Source organism: Vanellus vanellus (genome assembly GCF_965231255.1).
Source record: "Vanellus vanellus genome assembly, chromosome: 4".
NCBI classification, from domain to species: domain Eukaryota; kingdom Metazoa; phylum Chordata; class Aves; order Charadriiformes; family Charadriidae; genus Vanellus; species Vanellus vanellus.
In genome coordinates this window covers 52,491,242-52,510,283 of record NC_138909.1, presented here as the reverse complement: position 1 = coordinate 52,510,283, position 19,042 = coordinate 52,491,242, and the positions used below count along the sequence as shown (strand labels likewise).

General features: G+C 40.8%; 1 protein-coding gene across 3 annotated transcripts in view; it reads left to right on the top strand.

The window, feature by feature from the left end:
- The first annotated feature begins 6,846 nt into the window (after positions 1-6,846).
- Positions 6,847-19,042, top strand: part of LETM1 (leucine zipper and EF-hand containing transmembrane protein 1) — a 29,637-nt gene continuing 17,441 nt past the window's right edge. For 2 of the 3 annotated variants that reach the window (XM_082481991.1, XM_082481990.1), the window contains exons 1-3: positions 6,847-6,968; positions 11,513-11,570; positions 14,271-14,727. In XM_082481991.1, the coding sequence (XP_082338117.1) occupies positions 6,890-6,968; positions 11,513-11,570; positions 14,271-14,727 (594 nt within the window). In that variant the 5' untranslated portion in view covers positions 6,847-6,889. Of the gene's footprint in view, positions 6,969-7,213; positions 7,568-11,512; positions 11,571-14,270; positions 14,728-19,042 lie in introns of those variants that run through there. The other variant, XM_082481992.1, reaches the window with a different exon arrangement.

The following is a 19,042-nucleotide window of genomic DNA, read 5'->3' as shown; positions in this document are numbered from 1 at the left end:
TAAGAAAAAGACAGGATACTGGCAAGCACCGCTGGGATGTACTTGTGCTGATGGCTCTTTGTTATTTTCCGATAGTTTCACATTGCATTTTACCAGGTATTTCTCCTCAAAATTCTCATATACCTACAAATCAGTCCAAACCAAGTGTTGTCAACAGAGCTGCCGCTTCACTTGCCTTGGAGGTTGCCATTCTTTGTGTGTCACACCAACAAAGATAAAAATGTTAAATTTTAGCCCTTTTCAACACTTTTATGATATTATCTGGCAAGCGCCAGCACATAACTGTGCTTGTTCCTTTACCAGTCTGTGTCTGTGAATGTCACTGATAGCAAAGGGACACGGCATGCATATGCATGTGTAGGATTGGGGCCCAACAGCTTAGGTCCTGCTGAGGTCAAGGCACAGACATCCAGACAAACACTAATTTGGAAAATTTACAGTATGGAGGATGGTTATAGAAAGGGAAAGCGCACTGACCATTCCAAAGGAACCAACTCCTTTTTTAAATCTCTTAATCTGCTTTTCATTATCTCTGTGGGGAGGCCTCTTGAGAAAAGCAGCTCTTTGACTTGAATAAAGGAGGGGCTGTGGGCTTGCATGCTGGAATGGGGAGGTCGTTGTACGGCAGCACGGAAGATGGGAGTGTTAGTCAGGTCAAGGAGAACAGGATAAAAAAGTGTGAGATCTGTGTTACAGGCTTGGTCTGGATTATGTAAGGTAGAAAGTTTAAAGCTGAAAGGTAAACAAGAGAGAGCGATTCAAAGGTTGGAAAGACATGTTCTGGTAGTGTCATCCGGGCTGATCGTTAGGCAAAAATATGGGCCAGGACTGATAAGATCACCAACAAAAACAGCAAGAAAGAGGTAACAACAGCTGAGGCCCAAGAGGGCTAAATTCTGCACGGGAATTTTAAGCGTCAGGCTTCAGCAAATCAACCTATCCATCTTCAATATCTTTCTTATTTCTTCTCTTAACAGAAATGCTTAGTTCTGCTTCCCTCCTTAGAGGCAGACAAAGCCCGAATATGCCTGGGGGACAATGGGACCACATAGCATTTTCCGTGCTACCAAGTCATACAGCTGTGTGTGTGTGCTGGCTGCAATCCTCTCCCCCCTAAACCAGCGCTCATCACAAGCAGCCTCAGCCTTGCCAAATTGCTAAAGCAAGTTACGTTATTGCCACTAAACCGGCCCTTGGAAGTAGCCCGTTTTTCTCGTTTTTAGAATACAAAGGTAAAAAAATCTCCTAAAATGGTGTGCTGACCTTCTGCTGTTTCTTTAACGGACACAAACTGAAAGGTATCTCTGGTTTGCAGGGGCCTCCTATTTTTCCAGCACTCCTATAATACTGGCTGACTTCACCAGGAATTTGGAGATATATAAGGAGTGCAAGATCAGGCCTACAAAATCCAGTATGGGGTGGGGGAGGACTTCCCTGGTCGCATGCTTTTCTTGTCTTGCTTTTTGATGGGATTATAAAAGCAGAGGTGGCAGATTTAGGGCTTTTATTGACAGTAACACAACATTTGGTGTTTTCTTACAAGACCTAACTCTGAGAAGCAGATGATGGCAAAAAAACTGTCGGCTTTCCGTGTTTCTAATTACAGACAGGAACTTGCAAACCTTACAGACTTGAAAAACCCTGGAGGCAAAGAATAACTCTAAATACAAATTTTTACAGCCTGCCATTCATAAAACCAAATTGGCACATTTGGAGGCATAACAGGTTATCTCAAATACAGCACTGATAATTTTGTAGCATAATCTCAGACCTTCTCATATCAGCTGGAGCTAACAGGTGCATTTTTAACACTAGAGACTCCTTTTGTCCTTTTTTTTTTTTTTTCCCCTTCGGATTTCTCAAGGTCTAAATCAATTAACTCATTATAGCTATGTTTCTCCCTTTCTGCTATGCGTATAGCCTGAACACTGCCTGCCCTTCTTCCTCTGCTTGATCCTGCCTTGGCCAGAACCTTCTAGCTTTTTCCCCATGTCCTCCTACAGTCCTGTAGACAGCAGCGCCCCAAAACACTGCTTTGTGGGATGATTATGCATATTTTCCGCTTGTTTGTTTCACATAAGCTCCATCTGCTGGTTAGAATCTGTGTGACTTTCACTACGAATGGCAAATGCTACTTTTTTTTTTTTCCTCAATTTGAAAAGATTTTCAAAATTATCTGTTTGTACTCTCCCAGCTGTGTTCTCCTTGTCTGCCTGCATGTCAAATTTAATTAATGACAACCCTAATACATGATTTTGTATTGCTAATTTGGGTCAAGCCTATGCAATCTTTTAAAATACCCCTTTTTGACTAGAATTTGAGCAGGTAATTATCCCTGGATCTGGAATGACTGTTTACAGCACATTATTACTGTCATGGAAATCTCTCGAGTAGCTTTTCAGGGCACTGTTTGGAAAGGCACCCAAGGCAGATTGTTTCTGGGCTGTCGCTAATGTGTAGCCACTGCAGCGTGGTTTTGGCACATTACAGACAGGAGTGAACTTGTGACCTGGATGTAGATACAGAGCAAGTCTGTAATCCAGCGACCACTCGAACTTTTACCTCTGGGCTCTAACATTTACAGGGTGACAGGCTTCAATGTCCCAAGAGCCTCTCCTAAAAATCCAGCATGATGAACGGGAGTATTTTTTAAGGAACTACTAATAATCCGCTGGTTTTCCCCCTGGAGTGGAAACTTAACACAACTTGCTACACAGTAATGTCTTGGGTTGTTTTTTTCTCCTCAGATTTACACTGAACAGTGGTGAATAAAGATGAGGTTAATCCCGTATTGTTAAATCTATTCAAGGAGACAACCTGGAGATTGCCATGGAAACAGGCTCTACAGACGAAAAGCATAATCCTGCTTTTAAATACTGTATGCCGGCCTGTACCACTACATGGCTTATAGAATCACACTGTGTACACAAACACGATGCTGCAGCAGAGGAACGGCAAACCTGTCTCCCCTCTCATCAAGTGCTAATGATGCTCCCACCTCCTCCCACTTACAGCCCAGAGCATCAAGCCTTGCACCTCTTTCCCCTCCACCCCCCCAGAAAGGGTCTGGGGAAGTAAGATTCATCTCCCCGGGCCCTGGCTGCCTCTGCTGCCAGGTCGGCTCGTCCTCAGGATCTAAGGGGGAACCAAGGCCGTGCCTTTGTCATGAACGTGGTGGTTCCGGCAGGAGCATCACAGATTTGGTAGTGCTACACAGGCCCCTTTCACAAGCTCTAGGACAACTGACCATGCCTCTGAGGTTGGGAGTGGGGGTCCTGTTATCCAGCCTCCAAAAACATCAACAGGGTCTAGGAAGTGCTTCCTAGGATGTCCTCAGGGAAGGAGTGACAACTGTGGTGAGCACTGAGGGGTGCCCCCTCCAACTGTGCAGGTATTTTTGGCAGGCCACAAAGGAATCCTGTGCCCCATATGCATCTGCCTACCACCCACCAGAGCTCGTTAGATGATGAACAGGGAAGGGACAATAGCAGATAAGAATTTCATGTAACTATTTACTATGGGAAATCTGTTGCACTGTGAAGTAGAGATTTTCTGAAAAAGAATACTGCATATATAGCTAGTTACCCTACAGTTTTGCTCCTTGTTCATATTGACATTTGCCCCCCAATTTCCAGAGAGATCTCTAGACTTCCTCAACGAAATTATAGGTTCATCTGCTCCTTCTTGTCTGTGCAAGTAATGCACAGACACAGGCATATTCTGTGCTTTTATAGATCTCATGCACATACATCTTATAGACAAGTAAAACATTCCTGCTTTTTTCGTATCACTGGGACGTGCTCATATATCAGTAAAATACATGTTTTGATATTCCCACAGCCTGTAACATGCATCACAATTTCCTGTTATTTGGAAATTGTTTTGTAATTGTTTAGACAACTCTTGCCTTGCTTTTCCTCTATTTAACATTCAGGGAGAAAAAATGTGATGTTTAATAACAAATAATAATTTTAATTTTGTTTAAATATTACATTTATTTTAATCATTCTCAGATTCTTACTAAATCCATCTAGAAAAAAGGGTTTGTATTTCTTCCTTTTAGTCTCTTACACTATTCCTGCTGGAAAACACATCATTTTCAACGAGATGGCTGACAACTTTTCCAAACAACATGGTTGCTCTAAGAACCAGGTCTCAAATGGCTGTAGCAGCTTAATTTTTTAAAAAATAACCCCCTAGTAGCTATGTGTATCGTGTTTTATTCTGGGGATGAGCGTTTTCTTTGTGACCTCCTAGGCTGTCGGTCTGGATAGAGTGAAAGACGTTTTTATTTAAAACAAAGACTTGCATGAAAGGCCCATGTATCACCTACAGTCATTAGGCCTTTTCATGTGGGAGCAATTTGTACAACTACTTGGAAATTATTAATACTTTGTCTTTTATTAAGCGTTACTTCAGCATACTTGGTAAATGCACAAAATCAATTAGTATTTTGAAACTGTACCCATTTAGGAAATTTTCAGAGAGCGTATTATCATTCCTTTTCATATACGGTAGAAAACCATGTAACTTCCAGGTATAAACAAATCTGGAACAAAAGACTGTACAAAAACATAACGGATTCAGCTCTGAAAAGGCTCATGCATGTACATTGTCTGCTACCCTGAATACTAATGAATTTAATGAAACTATTGAAAGTCTGGTTACTTGTCTGCATAAATGTATTGAGACCTCTGTAATCATCTGTTTGCTGTCTGAAATCTCTTGTCAATAGTTTAATGACTTCAGAGCATATTATTCTTCTTGTATAGGCTTCATATAATGTTTCTACATAATTAAGCAGCTTTGTTAGAGGAACTGCCATTAGTTGCCCCATTTCATTTGGTTTTGTTATCAGCCAACCAGAAAGAAAAAAGAATAACAAGAGAAGGCTACAAAAGCAGTCTAGTGAGAGAAATGTGTAGATTGGGAGGATGGTGGGGTTTTTGTTGTTGTTGTTTGTTTTTGTTTTTTTTTTTTTTTAAGATTGCCATATTAATATAAAGCACTATTGTTAAGTTGTACATTTTAAACAATTTTAACCATTTAAATGTACTACATATTTAAATACTCATAAAGCAAATACAGCTGGCTAAAAATCTTGCAATACATTTGGAAGCCTAACACGATAAAAGCAGTTCTAATAAGTACATAAATAATAGTACCAATTATTTTTTAACAGTCACTAAATTTAAACAACAGTAGTGTTTCTGTAGGCAAAACAGACAAAAGATGTGAGAAAAGCATGTCTTTTTTTTTTTTTTTTTTAAGATTTGGTCAATTCAATAGTCCAGATTCACATATTCTTTTGAAATATTAGTTTAAATTTAATCTAAAGTTTTCATACTTAGGAGAAACCCTGAGGATTTTTGTTTTAAATACATAAACCAACTTTTAAATACTACATATTATTTTCCTGCATTTGGCAGGTCTCAAGCATGAAAGGATGGCTGCAGACACATTTGCTTTTTCCTGCTGTATGAGATGCTGTTTCAGTCATGTTTTGGGTCAAACCTGAAGCTTCTGTTACCCTTTACATATAAAGTTAAATAGCTCCTATTTTCTTTGGGGCTTAGGTAGGTGTATAGGTGAACAAATGCCTGGTATTATAAATAACCTGTGAAATATAGGAGGTCTGAAACCAAGGTATCCTTGTCACTTTTGAGCCCTGTCCTTGAGGCAGCCATCTTGTTGACAGGGGGTGTCAGCCATCTTGTTGAAGAACAGTTCCAGCAGCTTTTCCGCCCGTTTTCTGGAACAAGGCACGCATTAACACCCAAACCTCATACACATAGTTTTTAAAATGTCACTGTTCTCAGACTGAATGATAATTTCTGCAGTTTGATTCTGGTTATTCCCTGCGTCGGTCTATGCAATTAAAAGCTAAGCAAAATTAATGGTACTATTTCATACTGTATTAGCTCTGTATTAAGAGAGTACTGAAATATTTGATAGAAGATCCTAATGCTGCTCAGGAGTAGACTGGTATTTGAAGAATAACGTGCTACCTGTAGCCAAACTATTAACCAGCACTAGCGGAGCACATCTGTCGATTGACTGATTTATGTACTCTATCAAAAACACCAAGAAAGGTACTTTTCTTCGGTCACACCCTGAGCTGCACAGGCAATACACACGCGTGCAGCGACACAACTGCTGCCGAGCAGTGCGTAACGCCAGCAGAAATGCCCGATTTCGGCCCCAAACGCGAGAGAACGCCGTTGCACGCAGGGTCAGGTACCGGCGTTGCCGTACTTCGGGCTGCGGTTGGGCGCTCGTTTGGCCTCACCGGCCTAAAACCGCTGCGGACGGCTCTGGTGAGGCGCCAGCGCCCTCACCTCAGCGCCCGCGGCCTTGCCTGACCTTGCCGGCACGGCGGGGGATCAGCGGGCTGCGGCTGCCAGCCGCCGCCCGCCGGTTCCCCCCCCCCCCCCCCCCCCCCCCCCCGCCTAAACAAGCCCCGCGCTGCCTTCTGGCAGCCCTGGGAACTGACCGCCCGCTACTCCCCTCCACCGGCTGCCGGGGGAGAGAAACGCGGATAGGCTCCGTATGCCCGGCAGGAGGGGGGGACTACATCTCCCAGCATGCACCGCGCCTCGCCGCCTCGCCTCCTCCGAGCATCTAGACTAACGCCATTCCAGGACTACAGCTCCCGGCATGCTGCGCGCCCCGCGCCCGCCGGCGGCTTACCGTGCGCCCCCGAGGACTACGCTTCCCGGCGTGCCCAGCTCCGCGGGGCGGGGCTATGCAAATGTTGCCGGCGCTGGCGGCTGGGCGCTGCTGGGCGTGTGGGGATCGCAGCGCCGGGCCCGGGCGGCGGGACATGAGCAGGCCGTTAGCCCGCCGCCGCCGCTAGCCCGCCGCCGCCCAGCCGCGCGCGAGCGCCAAGATGGCGTCCATGCTGCTACAGACCTGCGGCCGGCGGGCCTGCCGCCTGCCCCGAGCACTGCGCCGCCAGCCGCGGCTAGGTGAGGCTCCCCGTGGACCGTCGGGCGGCTCTAGTCGGTGGGGAGGGGAGCGCAGCCGCCCCGTGGCCCGGCCCGGCCCGGCCCGGCCTGGCCCTGGAGTGCGGTGCGGCCGCGCCGCGGCCCGGCCCGCGAGGCCTGCGTTGCCGGCGGCGCTGAAGGCCTGGAGAGGAGGGGGAAGGGAGGGAGGGCGGGCGGGCGGAGGCGGCGACGACGACGACGTCTCGGGGCTCCCGGTGTGGGCGGAGAAGTCGTTGCGGGAGGGAAGGGCCGCAGCGGGGCCCCGGCTGGGTTCCCCGCCGTTCCGTTGCCCGGAGTCGGCGTCGGCGAACTGGGGCCCGGCACGGCGCCTCTCCCCTGCTGCCTCCCGCTGCTCCTCCTGGCGGGCAGCGGCTGTGTGCCCGGCAGCGGGGCCCTCGCTCCCTGGCTGCTGGGGCCGGGGGTGGGCAGCGCGTCTCCTCGCACTTGCTTCTCTGCTAGGGTGGTCTGAGGGGATGCGCTCCCCTAATGAGAGTTAGGACGCGTGAATGTCTTAAATGCCGCTGGCTGAGGAAGAAAGAAAGAAAGAAAAAGAAAAAAAAAAGCATGCGTTTTTTATTAAGGTACAGGAGCACGTTGCTACGTTTCAGTCCTGCCTGCCTTGTTCGCAGTATAGCTTGGCTGTGAAGTCGTGTTCCCACTAATTATACGCTTCTCAATACCCTTTAAAAAAGTACAAGTTATTTTCTTAGTCTATGTTAGGAAGGAAATGTGAATTTGCCTCTTTCCAAGTGGCTTTGAAAGCTTGGGAAAATAAAAAGGAAACACAGTGTGTGATAGTGTTTCCATTAATATTCAAGATAATTTGGCAGTTTAAATATCTTTGGGTGGTGAAGTTTAATGACATGAAACAGCTGATAACTTGTGACGTGCATGAGGCCTGTGATTGCTGTTTACGTCCATGAGCTGGAATGGCAGGGGTTTAGTGAGGAATGAGTGAAAGCTTAACAGGCAGTGGTTTGTCACTGATGCTGAGCCCTGACTTGTCACTGCAGTGCTGTCAGTAACAACAGAGGGTATCTGCATGTTCAGGTTCTCGCAAACTTGATCAACCATATGTATGCTTGTTCATTTTGATAAACAAGCTGGTTGTTGGTTACCAGTAATCACTCAAGTGTGGTTGCTTCTTGTAGTTGATGTTTTTTTTTAGCTACTGTTGCGAAGACGTTTATATAGGATGAGGTTGTACAGTAACCTGAACAAAAACCTGGGGTATCTTAGCCATCCAGTTTATTTAAAACAGGGAAAAAAACATCTATGTAACGTCAAATTAGATGGTAGCTTTGATTCTTCTTGTGGCATAGCATAAGAAGAAATGCTAATGATCTCTACAAGTTTGTGTGTTATAAGTCTTACCCTATGTAAAAATTCTCATTTGCTGAAATACTGCAATATAATCAAGTCATTTGTGTGCTGTGCTGCACTGTGCCTATGATACAATCAATGTTTTTATTTAGAGCGTTAATCTATTCTTAACACATTATTGTATGGTGTAAACTTTTGTATAGTGTTTTGCTTTACTTAGCTCATCTTCTTTGCTTTACGTGTAAGTAGTCTAAGATTAAGTTAAAGCTAAGTGCTTCTAAGAATCCTAAATGTTCTTCCCGTAAAGATCAGGCTGTTAAGTAGTGCAAGCTTATACTTCTGTAGGGACTTACTTCACGTTAGCCTTCTCTTTTTAAAAACTCTAAACATAGTAACAGTACACAGCTATTTTACATTTAAAACTTTGGTTTTGATGCTTCATTAAATTTAAAAGTAAAGTTTCTCGTGACTTCTTTTTCATGAGGAATATGTTGACATATCCAGCTTTTCTGGCACTAACGCTTTTCTCTGAAACCAAGTAATACTAATACAGGTTTCTTAAATTAACATTGTTGAGTATAGTAAGCTACATTCACCTTGCTGAGACAGTTCTGGATGTCTGTATTATCCTAGAAGCAAGGAGTATAGAGTTTGCTCCAGAAAGAGCAAAGAAGAAGAAAGTATATATTTTATTTTAGGGATGCCTTGCTCTTAGGTACATGGTTAGAACAGACACTGCAAAACTTGAAGAGCTCTTGTTGTCAGAACTGTCAAAGTTGAAATCAATAGTTCTTCTGCAGAATCTTTTGGTAAAGTGATGTTTCTGTGTGCTTGTTCACACTCTGTATGGCTGTATGACAAGAAGTGTTTGAGTCAGCATGTTTTCTTATGGTAACCTTGGAATTTTGTTCTTTGAGCCCTTCCTTAGCATTAATGAGTCTGGAAAAAAAAAAAAAAAGATAAGCGAAGTGAAAGTGTCTTGCTATTATGAATTTTTATCTAAGAAACTCCAAGCCGGTTTTCATCTCCAGATCATGCCTCTTTGTCCTAGGAGCACCTGTCCGTAGTAGGTAATGTCCTCTACTAGTAGGACTCTCGGTTTTGGCACATAGGCTTTGTGTGCTTCCCAGCACTCAGGTGAGAGGAACGGATTACTCTGCTGCAACTTATCTCTCAAGACTTTGAGTGCTTCTCTTTCCTCAGCTGTTCCTTAAAGTCAGTGACACCCTTCTGAGACGGCTAGCTGCTTGGGTCAAGAAATTCAGCTACTGATCTTTCTGTAAACATTGGAGAGTATCAGAATGCATTCACATATTCTCAGGGTTTGATTTTTGAGCCAGAAACAGGCAGTTTTTCCGCTGGCTCTCCTTGCAGTGGCAGTGAATACCTGTTAGAGTTTGATATAACTTGAGATGGGTAAATCCTTTTTAATTGACTTGAAAAATGCCATAGCTTTCCCTGTAATAACATCAAAGCCCACTTAGCATAGGACGTGCCTTGATTATTGAGATTTTTCTTTGATAATTTCCCCCCCCCCTCCCTCTTTCTATACCTTCTGATTGCCCCACCTTATTTTGGAAGTATCTCTTTTTCTCTAATAAGGGGAAGGCGTTTGATGAGCAGCATTGGGTGCTGTGTTTTCTCAGATACAATTGCCTATTTCAAGTTCTGTCATAGGCTATATCTTAGCTTTGATGGTGGAAAAGTTGACTACTAACCTCTAAAAGGACCTTTCTATCCTGCTTTCTCTTAGGATTGACCAGAAATAGTAGGTTCTGGATGGAAGGAAGAAACAAACCGCAGCATGCCTACTCCACGCAGCCTTGCATTTTTATTTTGGTTGTAGTGAGTTCTGAAAAGATTGGCCAAAAAGATTCAAGGCCTTTGGAATCTTGCTCGTGTGATCTGCCTTTGTTCTGTTCAGGAGTCTTTTTGCACTTGGTATTGGCTAGCTATTGAGTTATTGCAGTTAGGTGTTGATACAAGTTGGTTTTGTGGTTTGTTTTTTTTAATTGCTTTAGGGAGACGGATTCTTTTCTAGTGGGCTCGTGGATGATTTTCAGTGACTGTAGATTGAATACAACCACTAGGTAGCATTTCATGTAGTTGATGGTGCTTCCATGGTGTTGGGTGGTTGGAAGGCTTTCAAGGATGGCACTTTATTGAAGCACATGAACTGACTTAGATAATTTATTATTTGATGATCGCCTCTATTTATTTCCCGAATGGACGCTGCTTGTCTCTGTACCTGGATAGAGGATGCCTGTATATAGGTGTCAGTCCTCCTTGTGGACTTCATTAGTTATTATTAGGAATTATTCTGAGTTAGCATTTCAAATAAAATTCATTTTGAGGAACACAGCGTTTGCTGGGAAGCTAACCTTTCATATTCTTTGGATCAGTCTCTTGCCTTTCAAGACAGTCTGTATCCTTTGCAGAGGGATCCAGGGGTAGAGCTATTTTTACCAGGTGCTAATCAAAATGGACAGCAATGTATTGAAATGGTGTTGCAGTTCCACCTCTCTAGTGAAGTGTGTTTAGGTTCCTACTCATGTTTTTTGTTGTCCTGCTTAAAACAAAAAAACCTAATTTTCATCCTAGACGCTTGGCAAGTGCTCTGTTTGGATCATCTAGTACCGTGTTGTCAGGGAGCCATTCAAAAATTACATTTGGTTTCATTAGTTGCTTGTCTGAGGGACTTGGGAGCCTTTTTTCAGGCAGTTGAACAAGTGCAAGCAATACCTCACACGTCCACAGAGTTCAACTTTACGCACGGACAGTTTGCTTGAACACTTATGGAGATGTCAGCTGCATTACAGAATTACTTCCCATCTGTTTTCTCTTTTTTTATCCTGTAAATTTGGATTACAGTTTGAGAGAAATAAGAAGAACAAGGCATGTGCTTTGATTTGTGTTGGAATAGGATGAGGTATTTGGGCTTCAGTACTTCACATGGCTATTGTCAAAGCAAAAAAAATTTCGGTCTTGGCTGTTTGTGATGCATGATCATCCAAAGTGTGAATGTGCTTACAAGCAGTGCCCTAAGGAAGTTGCTGTTAAGCAGCATCTGTTTTGTGTTTTCAGTAGTAGCCATTCGTAAGGTTGGTCTTTTAAATCATGTATTTGTGTGTATACTGTTCAGTATATGTGTAAATGTCTTCCTGAATTTCAGAATTTATGCTAATTATTGATATTTTTCCTAGGTAACTTGGGAGATCGGGCATGTCTTAGCTGTACATCCCTGAGGCTGGCAAACAAAATGTGAGTAAATATGAACTTTTTTTCTAAACTCAAAACTGTACGAAACCATCAGTTAGTATTCTATCATAGAATGTAGGTTTAAATCTTCTAGACAAAGCATGAAAATACTACCTTCAGCTTGTGCTATTGACAGATTAAAGGAGGTCTGAGTATTGCTCTCTTCACCTGCTTGGTTGTGTGTGGGAGAAGGAAAGTGAGATCTTCCTCTTTTTTTTTTTTGTTTGTTTGGTTGGTTGGTTGGTTTTTTACCCGCTTCTTCCCTTTTTCACTTACAATGTGACAGCAATACAATATTGATCTTGTTCTTGAGTGATTCCAGGTGACATCATGGCATATCATGGGCTTTTTGCATACTTTCTCTATGGAGTTCCATAGAGTAAACATTCAGTCAAAGCTAGTTTGGAACGCATAGTTGACAGTCGGGAATGTAGATAATTTGAGTTGTATCTTTATTAAACCAAAGTAGTTTACTGTATGTTACAGCATTGGGTGAGGCTCTCCTAGGGGATGGTGTCCTCTTCTGAAAACGAATCTAGCTGCTGTGTGTTCTTAGGGAACTTAGAGTTGGATGTTGGCAGAATCTGTTCTCTGTTCCTGGCTTGGCTCACAAGGCATACTTGTAGATACGAATTTCTTAACGCCTTTCCTTGGAATGTTAAAATATGTGTTCTCTAGTTTATTTACAGTCTAACTGCTCAGGAAATGGCGGCTATTCTTCGGTTTCCTAAGTTTCAATTTTAACATAAAGATGTGCCACTAGACTTAACCCTCTGATACGAAACATAAAGTAATTCCATTCTTTTTTAGTCATGTTAGTTCTGTATCACTTACTGTATCATTAGTTATGAGAGGTTTTTTTAATACATAAAGTGTTTTCAAATTTTTGCTTTTTAGTAGATTATTATATGGGGCCTCTCTTGGAAAAATGGAAACTTACGATTTAAGTCTGTTATGTGAGCAGCAGAACATTGGGACAGAAATTCTTGTTATTCTTTTGAGAAGTGTTTTTTGTACCAAAAGGTGCTGTTAATATAATGTTACTGTTGAAAATAAAACAAACTGGTGCCCACACCCCGCATGATCCAGATCCAAAAGCAAGGGACTAACAATACAAGTACTGAGAACAGCTTGGGATAGAAATTTTATGTCTGACATACTGCTAGTGAAAGTGTGTTCAAAGAGGCACATTTCTCATGAATTTTTTTTTCCTGCAGACTTTGAAGCAGTTCTGCTGGCAGAGCTCCATTCCTCTCTGCATGCAGAAGAATGTAGATGTATGTAGGTGGAACTTGGTCTGTAGGCCTGGAGCTCTGCTTTTGGGAAGTGACTTAGAGTCATGATGGATTGATTTATGCAAGTGTTTTAATTTGGTTTTGAATATGTACTTTATTTTCTTAAAGGAACTGTAATTCTCATTAGTTAATATCTGTGCAAGTCTGTAATTTTCCAGCTAGTCAAGAAAATGTTTTGTGTAGCTGTGTGTGTTTCAGCAGTCATCTGACCATTGGTCAGATGCTTAAAACTTTAGTTAAAGCTAAAAAATAATGGTGTGTTTAAAAAGTAATAATTTGGTCTTTTTTTTCTACAAAGCTGTATTTGAATAATATTAAATGGCTAAAACCATTAAAGCAATGTAAAGTTCATTGGATGTATTTCATAATTAAGTTTATAAAGTACTTTGGCTGAAGATTGAGTGAGGCTAATACTTAGAAGTGTTCAATAAGCTTTTTTTTTTTCCCTTAAAGTGTTACTTGGAGCTGTTGAGCCACTTGCACCTATTTTCTGTGCATTGACTGAAGACAAATGCACATTCTGATTTTGTTTTGGTGGTACAACAGCTTAGTGAAGAAACACCCCAGTTGTTTCCATTCTGTAGGCAACTTAATGCTGGCATTTCAGTTTGAGGGACACCTAATGGAACGCATTTATATAAAGTATTTTATCTACTGTTTTAAGTTTGTCATACCCTTTTATAAAAGTATGTGTGTATAATCCCACTTGCATATGATGAGTAGTTCTTCTGTGTGTATAGTGAGTGTTTGGTTGTTTGGAGCAATGTTTTCCTTCTTACTTCAGTTTACATTTAATAAAACAAAAAGAACAAAATTCTGAATAATGTAGAAGGGTGTCGGTTCTGTGTGCCCCAGCTCAGTACCATGATAGAATTTGTGCATATAGTTTCTGCTGAAAAACGGAAAACAAGATGCATGGAGATAGCACAAGCAGAACTCTAATGAAATTGGATTTCTCTGATAGTAATTCTGTTCCTCTAACTCAGCACCTGTGCCAAGTCTACAACTTGTATTTATTTCTTGAGTATTTTGTTCAAACAGGAGAACTAATAGCAGGAGCTTTATGTTACTTATGGATTTACAGATTTATTTTCAAATGTAACTTTCTAAATGGAAAGCACTTCTGGTTGCTACTCTTTATTTAATTGGAGTGAAATAAGCTACCTTTTCAAAGTTGTTTAATGGAAAATTCCCTGCAGGTTATTTTTTATCATGAAGTAAAGCCAAACATTCTTTTGAGGTATAGACAACCTGATCTTGAGAGTCACAGGCTTGGGTTTTTTTTTCCTTAAATATTTCTCAAATGATGCATTTTATAAATACATAAATTTATGTAACTGTACAAATATATTATACATAAATAGCTTATGATCTATTGCTAATTCTTGAATGCTTTTTTCTTTTGAAGGACTGTACACTTTAAATATTGCACTAGTGTCCCTCCTGTTTACGCATACTCCAGAAAAGATCGCTACTGTTGTTGGACTAAAGGATCTGAACAAATATACTTTACTCGTACAATTTCTTCTGGCTCATGGACGCCACTAGCAACCATAGGTGTTTTAGGTCCCCAGTATCTTCCAGTTAGATGGTGGCATTCTTCACATCCCCTTCAAGATGACTCCATAGTTGAAAAGTCACTGAAGTCCTTAAAGGACAAAAACAAGAAGTTGGAAGAAGGAGGTCCTGTATATAGTCCAACAGAAGTGGAAGTTGTGAAAAAATCTCTTGGACAGAGGATTGTGGATGAACTGAAGCACTATTACCATGGTTTTCGGTTACTGTGGATTGACACAAAAATAGCTGCAAGGATGCTCTGGCGAATACTTCATGGAAACACTTTGTCTCGTCGAGAAAGGAGACAGGTACTGAGTAAATACCAATTTTGTTTGAGTATCCTTAGCAATTGCTCCACTCTATTTGAACTGAGTTGGTTCTTTCAGTAGTCTTCTGTTCCTAGGATTAAAATTGCTAGGTGTATTTCCTTCCTCCTCCCTATGTAGACACTAAAAATTTTGGATATGCCTCCAAAACATTTTAGTCTTGTTCCCCATTATTGAAGATAAAATTGGTATTTTCTAGTTGGAACAGCAGAGAATTCTTCTGTTTTGTCATGTGGACAGCAGTTGTGGTTTGTTCTCAAGTTCCCATCCATGTGCTGTACATCCATGTGTGTACATGTTCACTTTCTCTGCTTTTTCACTCCAGCTAGAAAAATAGAAGGAAAACACTTCTAGTAAAGGTTGGATTTGTGCCAATTCTGTTGTGTTTCTTTTTCTAAGCAGAACAAAAGCTGTAGGCTGAAATGCATGATTGATAATCAGATATTAGTACTATCTCAGTTATAAGTATATTTGTGAGATAATTTTAGTCCAAGGAGAATAATTTGAGGAAAGCTTTTGTTTTGTATGTTTGTTTTTCTTTATGGCATGTAGCTTACATCTATGAAACTGTAAAAATGCAATTGATAATTTTGAATAAAAAGGAAGAGGGGATGGAGGTGAGATCTGGAGTGCAAAATGAGAGCTTTCAAATTAGGATAACATGCATTTCAGTAATAATTTCAGTTTATGGATGAAGTAAATATGCTTATCCAACTAGGATTAAAAGATATGTGGATATTTAAAAAAAATTGATGCGAGCTCATATATGGAAAGACTGCTAAATAATAAGCTGTTTTAAAACTGGCATAGTTTAAAAACATTTTTTGAAAAAATGCATTGGTATTCAACCTCGCCAGTTCATTAGCGATATGTCAAACATACTGACTTAATAGTTCTCATTTTAGTGTTTTTTAAGACAAGATGTTTAAGCAGATTATACATATAAAATATTCAAGTCTGTCTTCCTGCCTTTTTAAAAAAAGAAAAAAAGCATTTCAACAGTTGCTGAAAAAAAAATGTGCTGGAAGAAATGTTAGCGAGTGAAAAGTGTATGTACTCCGGCAGCAGGAGTAAATAGTGCTTCTTGTAATCATGGTCCAGTTCTCTGCAGTTTGTACACTGTACATGCAGTGTGCTAGGTTCACATCTCGGCCTTCAAAAATTTTGTTGAATGATAAAAAATATGAATACTTGCTCGTTGTTTTAATCGTTTCGGATAAGATTAGGTACTTTTTGTAATTTGTAATTAAAAACCATCACATCTTAATGCAGCATGCAAAATTCTTTTTCCTTTTTTTGCAAGGTTAGACAACTAACAAAAATTGTTAAATGCACATGTAGCGGTTTTAATCTTTGATTACATTTGGTCTCTTTCTACATCAGCACTGGTTGATGGTATTTGGTCTCAGCATCTTCATGCTACTTATTTTTGCCCTCTTCCCTATGCTGGTACAAGAGTATGCTTGGCAGCTGATCCAGCTGAGACATTGCTCAGCAATAAATATAACATTCTGCACTGACGTAAGAGAAGGGATTATGTAGTGACAAGAAAGAGTAGCTGAGGATAGGGGGGAATGAAGACTGCAGGACTTCTTCAAGTAGCAGTTCTGGCTTGTGCTGGCTTATTGAGAGCTTTGGGAAACTTGGAAAACCGAGTGAGACAAATTAATTCATGGTTTAAAACAGAATCAGAAATCCTCTGTAGGGCAAGATTGGAACCATTGGTTTTCCTGCCTGTTTCATGTTCACTGAGAAATTATACAAACAACAGTAAAATATGTATATCACGGAAATACCTCTGCTGAAAGATCAGGACTGTATTCTAGAAAGCATGAACCTTTAGAAGTAATATGTTATATTTGGACACACATTCATATTCCATCCGTAGATGGATTTATTCCTTCGATTGTCCTTTTGTTTCATCGTCTAGTGATAATAGAGCTGTCTTTCTCATGTTTACGTAGTGGTCTGGCATTTGGCCTTCCTAAATTTTTTTTTTTTTTTTGCAGATGTGCAATTTCAGTATCATTTCCCTCATTTTAAATAAAACAGAAATTTATTGTGCAGGTATAAATTAGTGTTTACATTGATGCAGCCTGTCTCATCTAATGATGTGTGTGTGTCTAAGTGTGCAATCCAGTGTAGAAGATGTAGAGAAAAGAGTTTTAAGGACTACAGTAAAGTTATTTTCTCAATCTAGATTTTGTGTTTTCTTTATATGGAGGTAGAGGACGTCCTTGTCTCTTGAATGGAGTCATAGTAGGCATAGAACCCAGGGTCAGTGAAAAGCAAACCAGCCTACAGCTGAACAAAACCCTTTTCATGTGCTTTTTTTTAAACCTTACTTTGTTTCAACACAGTTCATTTTTTATCAGTTCAGCCTTAAAAGGGACTATACTGACTGGTTTAAAGAAGTCTTAAAACTTTGATGTCAGCTTAGCTACAACTTTGCAAAAGTTGCTCCTGAACTTTAAAAAGAATATATTTGAAGTACATACTGCTTTAAATATATTAAACTGCCTATGAACTGACAGTCCTAGAGAAATCTTATCTTCATGCAGACTGACAAATGAGTTATTTCTGCCTGCCCTTTCCTTCCTCTTTGGAGGCAATAATCGAAAGATATCCAAGTGATCTAACCACATTAACAAGCAGTTGCAGCATGGTTATTGCAGGGGAGCTACTGCATATGTAAACCAAAAGCTGGTTTCAAAATTTTGCGTGTACAATCGCTGGTAGGGTTTGGATTCAACGGGATCGCATATCTACACTTTGGAGACAAGGCAGGAAGAAATGAAACATGCAAAATATGATACTGGCTGTTTAAAAACTAATTGCTCTAGTGCTGCCTCCTACAGCAGGATGGTTCAGGACCTGGAAGTGAGACACAAACACTATGGAGTTTGTGGCAAGTATATCAGCTTCACAAATTCTTCAATCCTGCAGAGGAGGGAGAAGTGGAGTACATGAACTGTAGCAGCAGATACAGAGCAGTCACAAGTTTTTCATGCTGTGCTGCCAAATAATGTGTGTGTAATCATGCACCATTGTATTAGGTTCCTGTGCAAAGTTGTTTTCCTTGAGTTAGAGGAGGGTGCAATTTCATGATTTATGTAAACTGATCCAGGACAGAGCTGCTGTGAAAAAGGCCAGTCCTGCTTCGTGCTTAAACCAAGTTTACCTTCCCCCCCCCCCAGCTTTTGGCTTGCACTGATCCTTTTTTGCTTGTCTGTGTATGTATTTATGGATTTTGCCTTGTACAAATACTTGCACGTGCTGTCTAAAAATAGATACTGGGTAGAAATGGGAACTCTGTACTACACTCTATAGAAGTTTTTGAGGTTTTTTTTTTAGTGAAAATGTACTTGTTCTTCTGACTTTTAAAATTTTCATCTAAACTTTCTTGCATCTTTTTGAACTCCCTGGTAGTCATTTATCTTCTATTGTTGGAATGAATGGAAAAATCTTTGAGCCTGTAAACAATGGACCAAAGCATCCCTTCTGGGAAACTGAATTTTTTATATACAAAGAAAAATGTCGAACTTCGGATCTGTGGAGTTTGTGCATTCCTCAAACAGTATTTAAGATTTTGGCTGGTTTTATGCTAAGAAAACGATGGTTGAAGTTTTACTGGTTTTGTATTCAAGCAAGCAGTCCTAGCGGCATGCAGTCTATACTGGTTGTTGCTGTTGTTCCCCCCTGGATTGGCATGAGCTGTGGGGAGTGGATGGAGGGGAAAGCATGCATTTACTTCTGCAATAGCATTTATATTGCAAGTTTTTCCCAATCATAGCTGTCTTTATCAAATCATGATGTTGGATGACAGCGCTGTGGCAGTAGTGTACTGTAGTGTATGTCTGACCTTTGGTCTCTGATTTAGGAACTGACAGTATTCCCAATAACTGGTTATTTGCTTTGTAAAATGATACAGAGTAAAGCAAGATCCGCGTTCCCCAATATTACCCAAGTTACTAAGCTTCCAACGAGTACTGAACGAATTGATTATAGACTGTACAGCCTAATATGTACATTTCTGGGTGTACAGAAATCAAAAGGACAATATTTATTTATGCAGTTCAAGTAACTAATGCATGAGCCTGCTTCAGAGGATTACTGCTCTAGAAAAGCAGTGATTATTTTATATATATTTTTTTTAAAAGAATCTACCAAGCTGGGCTCATTACCCTGGATTTAAATGTACATTACAATTGTTATAAGGCAGAGGGGGAGGGAGGGATCTTTCATTTTATTCTTGATTACTTAGTCCATAGTAGCTCATGCATGTAAGAAGTGGTGG